The sequence below is a fragment of the Strix aluco genome, chromosome 4, assembly GCF_031877795.1.
Source record: "Strix aluco isolate bStrAlu1 chromosome 4, bStrAlu1.hap1, whole genome shotgun sequence".
NCBI classification, from domain to species: Eukaryota; Metazoa; Chordata; class Aves; order Strigiformes; family Strigidae; genus Strix; species Strix aluco.
Window position 1 is genome coordinate 84638793 of NC_133934.1, and position 18748 is coordinate 84657540.

The window sequence follows — 18748 nt, forward strand, 5'->3', positions numbered from 1 at the left end:
AGCCATCATCTCTTCTAAGTATCAGCCACTCTATTAACCTATACATCTGTCTTCCTCTTTCTCTGTAATATTATATTTCATCCACATACCAAGACAGCTGGGAAAGGAAAGGGGAGTCTGCATGGTGATTCTGGGTGAATCCAAGGGCCAAATGAATCCTCTCTACCTTTCTTTACCTTCCAGACTTGTTCATTTAATAAACTTTGATGCTGGTAGGACACATCCACATTCCACTAAGAGAAATAATTGCAATATTCCAGTAAGAGAAATAAATGCAAATCAAAGTGGTTGAAAACACCCCAGAATATAGGAGAAAACCACACCTTATCATTATTAGGACACTATATTGTTTAATCAATGCAATCTTTAGTCAAGCCTTGCTGTCTGTTTGAGAATCTCTTGACACTGCTTTAGGCTATGTAGCCATTAATGCCGCAAAACCTCAGGAGTTTGCCCTGAGAGAATTAGGTCTTTCCTATCAGGGCAACACCACATACCCAGTATTTAATCTCTTGATGACTGTTTATTACAGGACCCAGCTTATGATTCCCACATATTAGAGTTTCAGTCAAGACACTGCTCTGTTTCAATGAAAATAAGAGTTCACCTGAGATCAGGGCATTACCCTCAGTTTTCTTTGTGTCATGGCTGTTTCCAGGGCTATTTCTCTCAACGGATCTCTGGTGATGTCGAGCATTGAGGACCTAATTGCATCTCCTGGGTAGAGATTAGGTCGGGACTGCCTGAGCGCCATTCTAGCTTGCAGTTGCATCATTTCTTCTTCCTGACGCTTCAGCATCACTTCTTGACTTATCAGATTGCTTTCAAATGGTGCTTCATGTTGCCTACAGTACAGTCAGAAGGGACGAACGACATAGGTAGGTATGCCTAAGACATTCTGCTGCTTTAAGCACTTACCTAAGCAGAAACCCACAACACAAAAACTGGTTATCAAATGCTACATTAAACACAACAATTATTCAGCAGCCAGGAGGTTAGCACTCTACAGCAATCCATCAATATAGAAAATGAGCAAACGTGCCAAGCTTCTGCAGCTACCTGTCGTTTATTCATGTGAAAATAAAGGCCCAGCTGCAGACTAAAAAATACTTGGCACTACAAACCTAGTGAATCAGTACAAAACCAGTGAACACACAGGAGGAAGAAAAATATTAATGCTTTGAAAATATCTTAATTTCTCTGTTCAAGCAGGGACTGTGAACAAGGCATGCTCAAAAACATACTGTTAAAGAAAAAACTAAAATAAGAGTACTTTATATAAATATTGCTCCAATCACTTTCTCTGCAGCAATTCTTTATGAACTCTTTGCACAGCACTGTTATTTATTCCCTGATTCTTCTTGAGTAGAATAGCTTGAAATATTTACATAAATATTTTATACATATCAACATCCTATATACTAAATTATACTAATGTTTCCATAATCTTATTTCACTGAAAAAAAAAATCCCTTTTCTTTTAAATTCCTAAAAATGGCTTGGTTGATACATAGCCACCACAAAAAAAGAAATTAGCATTTAAAATCAATAATATGAAGGGAAAAAAAAAAAAGAAACACAAACAAAAAAACCCATCAGTATTTCTGAAAAACACAGCAACCTATCCTGCAGTTCTTTTCTCAGCAGGTATGGTTCCCAAGTGTCCTACCAACTTTATTCTCTGTGGAAGGAAAAAAATCCATGTCCCATTCTGGATGAACAAAAGCGATTTTTTTATTTGAAAATCAGGAGGTTAGGAAGTGCAAAGAAAGGATAAATCCAAGAAAAATAAAACCAACTTCCACTCCCCTCCCTCTGTCCCATGCTTACAGAAAAACACCTTTAAACCCCAAACTAAATATAAACCATTCAAGGCTTCTTTAGAAGTCCTAAAACAGAAAAAACAGTGCTGTCCCTATGTTAACGTAACTATACAGAGGCATTTTTTAAACACAAACAGACAGGGAAAACCAACAAGACTTGCATCCACCAAAAAAACACTTTTAGCAATTCTAAGCTAAGTGTCAGTTTTAGATGGTACACTAGAGTTATGAAAAACATGAAAGAGCAAAGAAAGTGTTTTGAAGCCTGTGTATCACCGCACTGAAGTTCAGGAATACAGATAAACGCAGAGTAAGTCCTGCACTGACGCTGACGTACAGCCCATTGTAGCAAAAGGTGATCTACAGACTCGACATTAAATTTATTTACCTGTTTTTTAAAAGAGCCTAAAGATATGTTTGGTGAATGACAAATCAGTTAACAAACTAAAAGAAAATGCACCTTTCCAGACAGTAGTCTATGCTAATTGGTGGACGTGATTTCAAGTTTTTTTCATATTTTTACAGTGAGTTTCTAATGAATGCCAATAGCGTGAACAGTGCAGCACATTCTCTTATTTTTTTTTAATACTAAAGTTTCAATGGTTAGCATACAAAAACAGCGTTAAAATAAGAAGAGTAATGTTATCATGAGAGTCCAAACAATAAAACGTCACTTATGTGCCACAAACTGAGTAAAACAACGCTGAAGTTCCTCAAACGGCATTTCAGGGAAGATACAGAGTATTTACAGAAAAATGTATTAATGTAAGCCCATTATCCTTTCCATTGTGCAGGGCTTTCATAGTATCGCTTCCCTTCTCCCTCCTCCGTTCCTTTCTGCAACTGACTTAATAATAATGTGCACCTAAAAGGATAAAGTAATGAGAAAAGGCCTCAGACCTGCAAAGACTTGTGCACATGCTTAGGTTTTCACCAGGAGGAAGCTTATTAAGATTGACATACGTGGGAATATTCACAATGAACTAAGTTAAATACACCCACGAGCGCCCTTCAGATCAAGGTCTAAGGATGGGCTCTGAAATAAAACAAACCCAAACACTTTCTGTACATAAATATCTATGAATTATCAACAATGATATGAAAAAGATAGACATGTTGCAACTAGCTGTATCTGAAAACACTTGCTAATGTGAAAACCCCTACTGCAGAAGAAAATTTTGCCTTTTTAATAACGTACAGTTGTGTGCAATAGAAGCACTAAGTTACCGTGTGAAGTATTGTAATTATGTTGGTTTATTATCTTCATTGATATGTATTAATTTCTCTGAAAATTGGAGTGGGTGTGGGGTGTCTGGAGAAGCAGCTCAAAAATCTAATGGTTTAAAAATTTTCATAACTTAGTATATAAGCACTATCACCAACCAGAAATCAGCACGCTTCAGCATCCTGGATAAGTAAAACTAACTCGGGCTTGGTCAGACTGTCAATTTTCTATGGAGGATATCAGCATGATTTACTCTTCAGTTCTAAGACAAGGAATGCATTTCTCACTGGACAGAAAAGGAGATACTGTTGACAGATACAGGCAGAGCTCTTCCGGGAAGTTCAGAATATAGAAACATTGTTACTCCAACCAAAAAAAATTCCAAATTACATTCCTAACAGATAACATCATAAAAGTATGTTTCCTATGGTACTTCATCAGACAGTACATGCTGCTACTCTGTATTTTCATCAATGTCTGACTGCAGACCAGAATCTCACAGTTAGTTATTAACCTGAAGATGGTAGGTGAGCTGTCACCTGGAAGACTGACTCCCATAAAGGAGGAAAAGAATTAACTCCTCACCTAATGTACTTACCAAGAAATTAGCAGGTATTGGATCAGAGAAGGAAGCTGGAAGAAGGGAAGCAGGTAGGCATTCTCTAATGATTAGTGCAGTGGAAAGGTCAGGAATAGACTGAGAAAGACGGACGCCTTTTGGTAAGGTAGGAAGGATATGGAAATGAAATCTAGTGGAAGAAAAAGGCAACAGAAGGAAGAGATCCATGTCAGCTGCTGCTCCTAGAGAGAAAAAGGAAGAAACAGTAAAGGAAGAAAAAGAAAAAAAAAAAGAAAAAAAAAGGGACAAAAATAAGGAATACAAGAAGCAAAGAGGAAACACAGACAAGTATTCATTGCCATGAGGAAAGCATTCCAAGAAGTTTAAAGGATAACAGTCACAGACTACAAGAAGGGTTTGAGTGTACTCCGAATGTACTACTGAAAAACCTATGGCTTCTGCTAGTTTAAGAGCAGGCCAGCCCACCCAAAAAGCACAAGTCGTCCTGGCTGGTAACTCTGAACAGCTTCACTGTTGGTTGTGTGGTTTGTTTTTTTTTTTTTTTTTTCTTTCCCAAATACTGGCAGTAGACTCCCTCAAATCCAAATCCCCCTATTTGATTTACAACTCAGTTTTGCAAGGATAATTCTGTGGATAATTAAGCTGACTGTCTCTAAGAACATGTCACAAGAGCAGTATGTATTGAAGTACAGATGGTACCTCTGAACACAGAGAAAAACACTGAACCATGCTCCCAAGTGCTGATGGAATTCAAGTAATGGATTAAATTGCATATACTTCTCCAAACCCTGAAATCAAACGATTGGCCAAAAAAAGTAAACTCTGAGAATCTGCTCCTTCAAACTACTTGTAACTAAGAGTTTTACTTTGATAGCTTATGTTTCTGAAGTTATAAAAGCCATGGTCTTCTGTAACCCAGGACATTTTAAAGCAGCAACATGCAAAATTCTGGATTAAGTTACTTTCTCAGAAATCTCCCTGCTTAACCAGCTACCATCTTTGATGGTATTCCTCTTTACACTTTTCAGCACTGGGAAGTTTTAACAGCTGTTGGAGAAAGACAGAGAGAGTGCACGTGCACAGTTTTCTATGTAGCTCCTATAAGGAACAGAGATATTATCTAAGTGTTTTTTTAGGACCAGATTCTGCTGGTGGCTGCTTTCCTGTTTCTCAACAGGTCTACAAAAAAAAAAAAGTAACACTAGCTTTCAGGTCTTCAGCCTCATTTTTCCATCTTGGATATATTTACTAGTTTAGTGCTTAAAAAAAAAAAAAAGAAGCTTTTTCACCTTATGAAACGGGGGAACAATTACAAAAATCAGTAAAGAACTATCTGTGGTACCCTACCATGACATTTTTGTGCAAGTGCAGTAATATCTATTAGCAAAGGTACAGAGAGGAGGCCAAGCAGAAACAGGAGATTTAAAAAAAAAAATTAAGTCTTGAAGTAACACTGTAGAGTTACATACATGTAAAATTCCATTGCTAAGCACAACAGATAAAATTATGCTGAAGTTACAAAACAATATTTTCCTTCTAGATTTCACACATACACAAATTATGTGTGAAAACAGCCTTAACAAGAGCAATGTAAAGTAAAACAAAAGTAAAAAGAACCATGAGAAAGTATGTAGTCTTTTACCACAACATTTTCACTTGCATAATAGGCCTGATTAATTTACAGCAATGTGACTCATTTACATATACACACTACTTTCTATTTACAAAATGTTTCAGAAAGGGAAACAAAAGTTCTCTATCAGCATCCAGAAATAACTGCTGTTTTATTTTGAAGCATAGCTACAGTGCTGAATTGGCAACTTTCCTGGGTTCAAGTCAAAGAAGAATGAAGGTTGACTTAGCAGCATTCACCAAAAGAAAAAAAAACAATGGCAAATAAGTTAAGAAAGCTATATACTCCTTCCGTACACACAGTAATAATAGCTTACTTTGCGTTTTATGCTGTTTTAGCACCACGCTAAAATGGCAAAGCAGAAATTTACAGCTTTTTAATGGGGTTACATGGAACATAAAACTGTAACCCGAGTCCTTGAAAATTTGCCCTAAAAATCTCACACACTAGCCAAAATCTTCTTACGTCAAGACAGGCTAGATTTCTAAAATTGCTTGGACACTGCAGTTTAACACACACTGTTACATGAATAGACTATATTCCTGCCAACAAAGCAGTGTTGACTCATCTAAGCAATGCCTAAATCCTTCTCCCCTGCAAGAAAAGACAATATATAAATTTCTAAATGACTTTACATTTTTCAGGCAAAGTGCAAGTAGTAAGAAAACCAATGCAGCTGCTTAGCAGATCACCAAAAGCTGTAAGATTCCCAAGTAACAGTTCTCTTGCTCATGTGCAATCAGATACAGCGCTCATCTGAGACCCTGCCTTACTCAGACCCATTTAAGGCACACAATATAGTGCAAGAAGCAGATGTTCATCTATTTTCATCTCCATGTTCAAAGCCCTGCTCACAGCACATCACTCTGTATGTTAAATGAACACGGAGGACACATTTGATAGGCTTGCCACATCACCTGAAACAGTTCCAATCTTGAGACACCTCTAAGTTTCTTTAATGTGATAGAGCGGGATCCCCATCCAACTTATGCCAAAAACATATAAATATCCTAAAATATTGAGCACAGCAGCAATCTTTCTCCTGATCTACCTCAACCAAAGCAAAAAACTGCTGAGACAAGGCTTTATTGTAACGTGGTGAGGGAAGAGGGGAAAAACACGTGTCTTTTTTTTTTTCTTTAATTCCCTTACTACAAAAATTATTTGAATGATTTTGATAAAATATTCCAAGGTGACTCAGTGTCTGGCAGAGATTAGAAAAAGAAAATTTTCCATCAAAGAGATCAATGTCAATAAAAATTCTCAAAACATTTAGAATGGAACCACTCTCAAAACCTAAAAATATGGCAAGATACGCTTCTGCTGCACAAAGACGCTGTATTAAGGTGATGCACAAAGCAGAACCTACTTTTTAAAGCAATATTGATGAACAGCACTTGAAAAAATAAAACCCAAGCTGATGTAATATTCAGATACACAGCACAGCAAAACAAATTTCAAAAAGCATAAACTGTTACTGAATTGGCCTGCTGAGGTATTAAAAAAAAAAATTAATCCAAACCACAACAACATATACTAAGAGTTTGCCAGAACAAACAACCAAATGCATGGCTTTTGGCTTATTTCAAACAGATAAGCATGCGATCATTTCCCTATTAAATGATAAAAAAATAAATTAGTCTATATTACTATCAATACTTTCCAAACTTTATTTTAGAAAAGTATAATGAAAATAAAAATAATTAAATATTTCCAAGCAGAACATGGCCCCTGACCTGATAGATACAGCAATTTGATAGAGTACAATCCAGTCTCCATTAAATATGGGAACTGAATTTGAACTCCTAACTGGTATACTTACCTCTACACCACAACGCATCACGAGAGTTTTACTTCAGACTGCAATATGTAATTCTGAAATGCTATTTTCTTTCAAGTATAATATACGATTTTTTTAACCTTAAACAGAAGCTGGGATGGGAGTGAAAAATTCACTTGCAGATTTAGAATACTTTAATACAAACAAAGCACTCCAAGACATACTGTTTCCACAGGGTTTACCTTGCCCTCTGAGAATTAGTTTGACTTGATGTGGAGATATCATCAGCACCTGGCAAAGCACCACTGGCATCATCTCTCTTGAAACCTTCATTTCTTCTCACTAGCAAACCAAAAGACAAATTAATACCCGATTGGGCAACAAAGCACACAGAGTAATCCCATCTAAAGATCAAGGATTTATCAGTCATATGAGATTACTCAGAAGGAATCAGATTCCTGCATTCTGCACAATGGCATTACAGTATTAGACAAACTAGCATTATGATGTTGATTTCAGTTTTCAAAGCAATCTTACAGTTTCCCACAACGAAAACAGCTGCACTACACAAGTCCTTTGAAGAAGAATACTAAGGAAGGCCTAAAAGAAACAATTAAAAAAGATCCCATACAATTGCATAGACACCTTCCCAAGGTGACACATTTCTTTGTCAGCCGTGAGTTGAGATGCCTGCATGGCAGACACATCATATAAAACACCACTCCAGAACAGAAACAGAGCAGCTAGGTAAATTAATTATGCATCCAGTTCACAAGAAGGGAGTTAAGAAACCAATATATACGTTGTTGAGCTCCTATGTTTAATTTTTGTCCCCAGAATCTGGCTCCTCCTTATAACTTATCAGAAAAGATTTATTGTTTTTTTTTTCCTTTTGGCAATATACTAACCTGCTATTCTGCTTGTAATGGTTATCTGCTTTGCCCGTACATCTTTCTGTAGCAGCACCTGAGATACTACACTTAGAGCTTGATTTTGCAAATAATTTCACTATCATCTCTTACTGTACCCTCAATAAACAGAGGTAGTAGGAGAGCTCTTGCAGAACACACTACAGCCCCGTTGATTTAGATATAGTCAAATGTGTTACAGGACACTTGCTACTTGTGGCTGCTCCTTAGGCTTCTGGCTCAGTAAGTAGGAGGATAGACAAAGACAAGGAAGGTGGGGAGCACAGCGAGTACAAGGATGCTGGGCTGGAATTCTCTGTGTTTGGAATAGCTACAGTGCAGCTATACTCTAGCTTCCCAATTGTTGCTTGCTTTCCTAACTTTCATCAGATGGTTTGCCTCCATCTCTTATAGTGATTCTGTGAAGCTGAACTGTGCTCTCTTCTTGACTTTTCACCATTCTAGCACTTCTTTCAAAAAAACGCTCCAAGCATTTCCTTTCATGCTGTGCTTTGACTGTGTAAAGAAAACTCTTCCTGCCATACATCAGCAAACAACCCCTTGTACCATCTCCTGCTTTTCCAAGCCATTGGTTTTATAGAACTTAAATTTATCATACAGCCTGTACGATGTACTATGTCTGCGTTACACTGAAATCCTTGGCCTACAAATTATGAACCATTTAACCCTCACAGTAAAACCCACTGATACAAAAATAATTAAACTACGTATGTTCCACGTAAAGCTTTTGCAATTTATTGTTATTGTACACTAACAACAACTCCGACAGCATGCTATTTAAAATAAGCACTCCAGTAACAAGTTAACCGTTTCCAGCTTTTCCTACCAAGTTCCCTTCCAGAGTGCTAAATGTCAAACTCATTTTTGAACAGAGTGCCAATTATGCTGAACTGTACACAATGTTGTAATTACATGAGATCATCTTACAACTTCGTATTAGCGGTAATTATGAAGCCTCCTACTAAAGATTTAGCTTCATACTTTTGGGGTCTATTTTTCATCTTGACCTTTTTTCTTTAGGTTTTCTCTTTGTTTGGGGGTTGTTTGGTTGGTTGGGTTGGGGGATTTTTTGTTTGGTTGGTTTTGTTTTTAAATACAGGTCTTACCTTGCCTGAAATCCGGTTCTGAAGAAATAACAGATGGACTTTCACTCGAAGTACTATAAACATCGCTGTGGTAAGATTTGTACCTTCTCAAAGGCTCTGAAAATTTAGATCAGGGTATCACAAGAGAGCAACAGTTCTAATGCAAAAATCAAACACAAGTGAGCATTTGGAATTTTCTGAAATCTTTTCAAAATGTTTGAAAATGCCTGTCTGTGGCTATGGAGTCTGAAAGCAAACACTCAGTAGATGCTGTGCAGTCCCATTCTGTCCCTGCAGCCTGACAGTTCTGCGGTCTGCCTGGCCTCTCCTGATTATCCTAACAGAGTCACCTCCTCTGAACTTCTCTCTCATCATCACTTCCAAGGTAAAACTAATATTTTAAAAACCAACAAAATCCAAGACAAAAACCAATCCTTCCTGCAAACAAAACTGATAAAAACATTTGGTGCGCATCTCTTGCGCATAGAAAGCCACCACCAGGACTCAGTCCCTGGTTCCTGCACAATGAAAAAGGAAAAATACCCACTGAGACAAAGCAGGAACTGGAAAATTATAATTCATTCAGCTCATCTTTGACACCCACAAAATACAATTAACAATTAGTAAGACTCTATAGGATATTTAATTAACTAGAACAGCTACATGCAGGTGATGAGAAATCAATACAGCAGTCAGTTCCTACTCTCAGTGGATTCTTTAAAGAACATACTGGAGCAAAGGCCTCCACAGAATGGGTATGTACTTGACATTTGCAACAATCTCTCAAAACAAGCCAACAACCAACCACACAGTGTGCATAAAAGCAGAAAACACAAAAAAAAGTCCCCACATTTTGGGATTACCAATGCTTCACTAAGTGAGAGAAAACTTCAGGTGTCTTTATTTGCAGAAGGCTGTCTCTGATCAACTACAGTTAATGTTTTTTAAAACAGAAGTGTCAATATAGAGAAGACACATATAACTGCTGTGAACACAAGTGCTAATCACTACAGCAAGGAATGTAAAACATAAGAATACAAAATAGGGAGATACTTGAGCAGAGGAGTCTGGATGCTGCAAAAAGTAAGTCAAAGGTTCCAACCGCTCATATCCAGAAAACAAAACGCCTGATGAAAAATCCTGCGAGAATAAACCTGCAGCATAACCTGTATTAGGTCAGAGGACAAGTCAGACATGCAGCCAACAGTACTACTCATACAGACTTCCTACAGAAGCAGGGAAAACTCTGAATAGGAAAAAGGCCTGAAAAGATAGAAGATAATGCAGTAGACCAGCACTAAAGACTAGTTCATGTTAATTTTGGACTGTTTCCAAAATATTCCTCCTTAAAAGACAGCATTTTCCTCGCTTCTACCAGCTCACTTGGGTTGTGCAGTTCTCCACTGTCCCACCAAACACAAGATTCTTTAAGAAAACTGGGAAAAGAAAGCGAAGTCACCAATCAACCCGTGAAACCAACTGTTCCCGCCAGCCCATCCCAGTTGCACAGTTTAGCAGCATAAAACCCAATTAATCCTGAGGACACTTCACATTACTCTCAGAAACGAGCAATACTGCTTGCACATTTGCAAACCAACCTACAGCAAGATGAAGAGAATTCACTGGGGGGTGCTGTGGGGTTGCTTCAGTCTTTCACAATGGCTACTTTCAGCGATCTGGATTTTACAACAAAGAAATCTACTGCCAATCTAGCAATTACTTGCCTAACAAGAGAAATAAAAACCAAATTCCGCGGGTAGCTTCTGGAGATGTATTTTTAAAATGCTCCCAGCCCTATAAGTGAGGCGGCATTCCAAACATGATACTGGAGCTACAGTACAGAAACATTCAACCGAAAACAGATCTCTTCTTTCCCAGCAGTTTTACTAGCTGTAGGTTTTTCAAATATGCTGAACTGACTTTGAAGCAAGAAGATGGAAAGGGAACGATAAAATATAACGTGAAATTTTAAACAGATTTTTTTTTTTTCCATCTAGTCAGCAGCCTAGGCTTCCTGGATTGCACACAAATTGTGGCTCCCTTCCGGTTCTTCAAGACATGAAATTTTGCAAAAAAATAAATGTAAAGTGGTAAAACAGAAATATGCAGTTAAACCATGAAACAAGTATTTGTATGCGGTGGCGTGATACCTGACTCTGCAGGGTATTTGACTTCTCTTGACTCATCCTGTTAGCAGGAGTTGGCGCCCTGCTGTAGGCCAAGGGGTAAGTTCACGAGCCAAGAAACATAAAGCAAGATTCCCAATCACTGCTTATCTTGACGTTTTCACAGACCTCCACATGAGGCCCAGCTAGGTTGAAACCTATTCTCCCCAGCATTCACAAGTAGAGACAGAGATGGGACCACCCTCCCTTCTTGACACATCTTTCTCCCTAAGCAATACCATACAACTTACCCCGATAACACAAGCAAAAGTGTTCTTCTCATCTGGAGGCATTTTACTACCTTTCCACATGGGGTGCATCAATGACTATCAGCCTATTCAGTCTAGGGACAAAAGCTTAAAGGCAATTAAGAAGCTACAGCCTGAAATTCCAGGTAAATCCTCTAGATTTTTCTTTGCTTTGCTCAGTTTAGGAAAAATATATACAGACATGGAACTGTTTGCTGCTGGGACATCTTCTCTTTGGCAACCACCTTCCAGTTCTCTGCTGGTATATACACATGTCTATGTACACCCACTACACATCCCCCCAACACTGCGCCTCCTCTTAACCAAATGACTTTTCCAGGACATGGACAGGATATGCACTGCAAACATTCAATTAAATTGTAAACATTGAGACTATACTGTATCTGTAAGATTTGCAAAATTACCCAAATAATTTATGTTATCTCCTCTCCTCCAGCAAATTCTCCTCTATTCTAACGTATCATATTAGGACCTAACTTCAGAGACGGCACTTGGATCACGTCAAAGCCAAACTTCTAATTAAGAACTGGCTTCCAAAGGTCACAAAGTCCGAATTCTGGGATTAAGTTAAAGTTAAGCTTTTTATAGAGTAGTTTCAAAAATGAAGACAAACTTCTAGCCTGTCTGGCTGGGAAGGAACTGGAAGATGATATCAATAAAAGCTAAATATGAGAATAAAACAAGTTATCTCCCGTATTTAAAATTTTCCCTGGGGTTTTTGAATGGCCTTCGGGTTTTTGTTTGTTTGTTTGGTTTTTGGTTGGTTGATTTTTTAAAAATTTTTGGTGACTGAAGAGAGGCTTCAGAACTGATTTAACTTCTAGAAACATCAAGGACATTGTAGCAAGAATTATTCTACCAGTTACCCTTCTTAACATTTCAGTGTTTAGATTAGTCTCTCACCAGAACACTTCAAGACATTTGATACCTTAGCAGAAAAACAAACCCGAGTTTAAGTATGTTTTAAAAGTCCATAACTAAAAGGAATATACAAGACTTGTACTAATAATAAGTTAACACACAGTAGCACCATGACAAAGATGAATGAAGCATTACAACTTGAAGAATATGTGTGCTGCTTAATGCTGCAGTGATGCTTTTTCAAACTCCTTATCAAAGCCAGTAGAGCACAACCTTACAGGCACCTAATACAGCATAAAATAACAAAACACACTATTTACGCAAGGCAAGACATGCAAGTCCAGACAAGTAATTTACAGAAAGCCTCACTGCAGCCAACTTCAACAGAAATCAGAGAACCACATTTAGCTTGGAATTTCATTATCCTGAACACATGACTCACATTAGATATACAGGTTTTCAAATACATGTTATTACAGAATTATTACTGGCTGTACAGAGAAGGAAAAAGACAGAGAAGATGGCAGAGTTAAATAGGCAGTTTCACGACAGGGAGGGAGGTCTTGTTTGCTCTTTAAGGTTTATCGGTGGGTGTCTCTGTTTTGTAAGAGTGTTACTATGATACCATATAAAACTGTTCTTTAGGAGAGGCTGGGACTTGCTTTTTCACAAGAGTTTAACCAATAGGTTAGAGTCATATTTGCTCTTCCTTTTCCTCTTTTCATCTAAGAAAACTTGAATTATCTTACACAAGGCAGCATAGGTTTAACAGGCAGAATGTAGAGATCCAGGATAAATCCTTGGTAAGGATTCATATCCAACAAGTGCACAAGGGAAACAAATCCATTCAGCCTTCCAGGGGAACAAGCTCATTTTAACTTGCAAGATTTCCACCACCCATATTCTAAATGAAAAAAACTGTATTGTACATACAGCCCAAGTCATCAGACATCCAGGAGAGTCCTTAGAGAGCCTAATGGATATCTGATACATAGGGTCTAACAGGATCTGAGTGACAGGAAAAAAAACGGAGTCTTGGAAAACTGCGGAACACACACATCTCTAGGGCTAAACTGGAAAGGAAAACAGCAAGATTAAAAATAACAGCTTCAGGGTCTGGTAAAAACTCAGTGTCTTGTACTTAGAAAGACACCCTTCTTTTCTGGATCTGGATTATGCCATCTAGGATAAGGTATGTAAAATGGACACAGACTGAAAGTGTGGCCAGTAAAGTTAGCTGTTTATTTTAATTTAAATGTTTTATCCAACTGAGAATGTAATGAGTTGCTAAAAATTGATAATCCCATACTGTGTGAGTTGCTGAAAGCTCGATAAAGCCGATAAAGCAGATGCCACTTTGCTTTGCAATTATGGAATTGTAAAAGCTGTTTTACTACGTTATGTTAAACTATGTAATTCAAACAAAATAATAGTGGCTGATGCCAGAGTACTTGTACTTTACAGAAATCCCACAAACATTTCTTTCTTCTTCCTTGAAAAACCAACCTCTGTAGTCTCAGTAAAATTAACAACTGAAAGTTTTCTATCTAAAATAGTACCAGTCCATTACCCTACCCTTCAGCTTCATTAACACAATTTCTGAACATTGTTCTAACTTACCCTTACCGGACATACCAACCACATGAGAATCCATTTCACCACCGCTGAATTTAAATCATACTGCAGCACAATGATCATAAGACATGTGTAAACTGAGCCTTAATTTGCTTTCACATGCAAACAGATACACCATTGTGGATGACTCGCATTTCCTCTGCTTAGCCTACACATGAACTGAGTACATACAATTCAAGAGAAAAAGAAAGTATGCACGCTTCACCGAATTTAGAGAGGTAAGTTTGTAAAGCAGCTATTCCTCTTTTGCCCTAAATCCAATCTCCCATTTAACCCACTTCTACAGAAGCTCCCAAAAATCAAATCTCTGGGCCTTAATTTCCTGGGATAGTTTCACTACCAACAGCTGCCTGATTACCTGCAGAAATTTCCCCTTATTCAAAAACACAGTTTCAAACTAAAAGAGCTTTAAAATCCAGACATTTAGAGTATCACTAGCCATAACTCCCCACCTAAACACATGCAGACATATCATAGAAGTTTTCCAAACTGGGTCCAGATGACTCTTCAGGGTAGCTAAAGAAAACATTGTTTTGAGAGATAAAGACAAGACTTAGGAGGCAGAGACCCATCTCTAGAAACACAGAATATTACTGTCTCTTCTTGCTGACTGTATGAAGCAGAGAGCAGTAAGTGGCCAAAAAAAACCAACAAAAAAAAGAGGACAATCATCTGGCTTTTCAGCTGGAAAAATTAAAGGTAAAAAAAGAGAGAGGGATAAACACAGCTTGAGGCTCTGGGATTCACATGGTTTCCAACTGCAAAAACATTTAACAAAGGCTTGAGAATATTCCCAAACCACCCCTACTTCCCCACCCCTGGATTCAGCATTCCAAAGCTTCAGCAAGATCAGCTTTTTTGGTATGCTCCCCTCTTTTTCCTCTGTCTGCTATTTAACCCACAGCCAGCTATGTTACTACTCTCCTAACTGGTTTTGTGCTCCTATATTCCACGAGGACATAGGCAATCTTTACACCTTGCTCCCTCTTGCATCTCAGTTACAACATCCTCGTACAGACACTGCATATAAAACAGAAGGATGCACATTCACTCAAATAACACAAACCAATTCACTTTGAATTATGCATACACTCGAAACGAGGTGGTGGGGGGAAGCTGCCTAAGCAAATAAAAGGGAAAGATCCATACAAAGCTACTGTCTCACAACCTTGTGCCTTACTATTGGGCCGTTTGAAGGTAGGTCCAAGATACAAAACCTGAAGTATGTTTACACTTCATAACTCTCAGAAGATACAATCGGTTTTGTGGGTGAGAAGGCAATGAAAGCTGGGAGCAACGGAAAACAGATGATGCTTTCACGCTCTTGAGCGGCAATGTAGGCTTGCAAAATGTAAAAGGTAGAATATTATTTTATCTCTGAAACGAGACACTATCAGTTGGTGCCAAGCAACAATATCCAAGTTTCAAATGAACAACAAACTCAAAATCTGCTCTCCTGGTACAGATAAACTGCCTGGGTTTAACAACTAACTTCACAACTCTAAACAACTCTGCCTAAGCTCATAAAACCTACATAACAAAACCAAGAATGAACAATAACAGCGGAGATGCAGAACTTGCTGTCCCCTCTCTTGGCAAGATTAACATGTATTTTTGGAGTCTGTTTTTAGTGTTCAGAATTGGCTACACCTGAAGTTAAACAGCCATCTCTTCCCCTTCCCCCCATCTGGCTAAGCATCTAATCATAAACAATCATCTTTAGTATACAAGAGATAAACAACCTCAACCCTGAAACTGTACAGCAGAATAACATATAAACCAGCAAGTTCATAAGCAAGGCACTTTGCAATGACACTGTCTTTGGAAGGCTTGTGAGGCTAAATCCAAGATGTTCTGACTGTAGATTATAGTGCAGTGTAGTGAGCTGCTGACCATCTAAAAACTACTCTATTACAGCACAGCTGTAATTAAAGCTCTGTCATTCTTTCCACTATAAACTCTACTTTTCATGAGTTTATAATTTGCATCATAAAAATCTGTTATGAGTGAAAGCTTGGCATACCAAAGCCTGTGCATGAGAACATTTTCTTTTTCCAAGAGTCAGCTCCTTAAGATTTTATGAATAATGAAAAAGTTTGCCAGCTTAACCCAAAATAAGTTAAAGAAGAAATAAACCTCACGTCACTTAAGTTCCTTAATAGATTGAGGAGGGAAGTTTTATCGGCCAAGTTTAACCCACAGAGAGTCCAATGCCACTTCACAATTCAAAACCTGAAAAACAATGTACATCTGAAAGCAGAGCCTTAAAGCAGAGCCTTACTACATTTTACAGACTTAACTGTAACCTCGACCTGGACTTAACCAAATTGAAAATATCCCCAAACCTAACAAAGAGAAGGCAAACTGAGCCCTCTCTACTAAACCTAACCATCAACCCCATTCCCAAGACTCCTTGCCCATTCCCCCACCCCTGACTGAACAGAACACTTATTTTGAAAGCTTGTGTAGGAATATCTTATTCTTTTTCTCCGTTTCTCCTTTCAATGCCTCTCCTTTAAGGTCATGCTGTGTTCCACATAGGGAAAGAGCAGTAGCCACTGTTATTTTCTGTGGACCTCTTTCCACTCCATTTCTAATTGTTGCCCATCTGTTTGCTACGTGACTACCAGCTTACGTGACTACCCTTGCATCAAGTGCTGCACAAGAAACTACCACCATTACCTTTATTGAGATGACATATTTTACCCCAGCTTTCCACACAGTTGCTTGTATCTCTCAGCTAGGCTGGGTTTATGTCAGAAGAGCAATTCCACACACACTTGATAAAGCCTGGCATTTGTAGACTAGCAGACTTTCTGTATTAAGGCTTTTGTGAATCTGCTCATTAAGGCTTCAGAATAGAGTACTTTCAGTCAAGCTTTTCAAGCCCTGTAAAACACAACAGCAACTAACTCCTATGTGAAAAGGTATTCCCCATGCATCTTACTAAAATACTCCTTCAAAGAGGCTCTCATTAAAAATTCACATTCACAACTAGGTTCTGCCCCAAACTTTTTTAAGTAGTTAACTGACCAAAAAAAAACCAAAAGAGAGACTAAAATAAAACAGCAGAGCACACACTCCTAACTTCAAGAGTGAAACATATGTCCTTCATCTGTTGAAAGTAGAAATCTCAGAAGACAAGAACATTACAACCCAGCTATCTGGTGAGAAAGTATCTTCATTTTTTTCTAGCAAGTAATGACTGTGAATTCAGAAGGGTGGGCAGTGAGTCATTAACTACTGCCCCAATCTTCCCTATACATATTTGCCACTCAGCTCCTGTGACTATGAAGCCCCAGTTCCCGGTTTACTTTGACTGCACTTTCACCCACCCCCTTTATGAATCAAGTAGTTTCACACATCTGAACTACCTCAGCTTCCAAGGCATGAGCACATTATGTTTTCTGCCATCTCCCAATCTGTTTGAATGAGAATGATAAACTCTTGCTCATCAATGGGTTTGGCCAAGCTTTTGGTTTTGCTGTTGTGCAACACAAACCTGTACTCCTGAACAACAAGGCTACTGAGCTTTCCCAATGCTGGGAGTGGCCTCCTCTTAAACTTTGTCAGCTGCCTATCTCCAAAGATCCGAGCTGATTCATATACTTGAGATGGTCCCCTTAAATTTTGGACTCTTAAACCAAAAACCAGTCAACCTTCCCCATACCTCACCTTGGTAGATAATGACAGATGGTGAACTTTTATTGAAATAAACAATGGCATCTCCACAGTACTACTTCAGTCTATGTTCATTCCTTCACATTATAATGCAACCCTCAACAAAAGATGGCAATTTGATAGTACAAAAAAACTCCAGCTGTCTTGTTTGTACGTGTACAGAAACCACAGTAGCTTTTTAAACTTCCCATGCCATTTCCGTAACACTCCTTCTTCCTGGAGCACAAGGCTCACATGCAGAGGAGAGAGACAATTGGCTTCCCATGCTAACTGCAATAAAAGCATCTACTGAGGTGGCCACAAGTGGCATGAACAGACATTTTTTATAAACTGGGTCTTCATAAAAGGTTTATCATCTCTCTTTAATAAGGCAAAAGGGTTTTTTTTCACACAGTTATTTCTGTCACACAACAGACAGGCAGCCACAAATCTTCAACTGCATAGATTCTGAATGCACCTGAATAAATGACTGAGCTAGCTTTGCACATACAGCTCTTCTACCACATACCTTAGATGACTAAGTTATGTCTTCTGGCCCATCACAAGCAGGATCCAAATTTACAAGCCCTGAAAATCATGTCACCTTTTTCAAAGCAAACAAAATATCCAGCAGGGTTCTGCATAAAGACCATTTTATAAGTTTCCACAGAACAAATACAAAGACTTTTTTTCCCCCCCATGCGTTCTTTTAATTACCCGATGGAACTTGTCAAGTATTCCCACCTAGGTAAAGATCTTAACATAAGTCCGAAAAAAAAATTCGTATTTAAGGGCTTAACTGCATCATATAGAGTTATACAGTGCAAAAACAGAGATCTGGAGATGAAATTCTCCCTTTCCTCTGGGATATAAATCCATCTCTAATACCTGAAGATGTGGATTTTTCTTCAAAGAAAATTACTTGACAATTGGCCATTATCAACTTTTTCTAATTTTAATTGATGAACTTGATACTGTCTGACTTAGAGATCAAGTATTTACACTGGGTAAGCAATGTGGACAAACACATTTAGGTTCACTGGCAAGAGACATTCTAACGCTTTCACTTTACCTAAAAAAAGATGATGAAGCTAAGATCTCAG

The 18748-nt window shown here is 38.2% G+C and overlaps 1 protein-coding gene across 10 annotated transcripts in view; it reads right to left on the minus strand.

Moving 5' to 3' along the window:
- PTPN13 (protein tyrosine phosphatase non-receptor type 13) overlaps positions 1 to 18748 on the minus strand; it is a 124950-nt gene that overhangs the window by 44644 nt on the left and 61558 nt on the right. For all 10 annotated transcript variants that reach the window (XR_012623230.1, XM_074823874.1, XM_074823867.1 and 7 more), the window contains 3 exons: positions 9077 to 9172; positions 7284 to 7383; positions 626 to 845 (listed from right to left, as the gene is read on the minus strand). Coding sequence is in view for 9 of the 10 variants with exons in the window: in XM_074823874.1 (XP_074679975.1) it covers positions 626 to 845; positions 7284 to 7383; positions 9077 to 9172 (416 nt within the window). In the remaining variant the exon portion in view is untranslated. The remainder of the gene's footprint in view (positions 1 to 625; positions 846 to 7283; positions 7384 to 9076; positions 9173 to 18748) is intronic.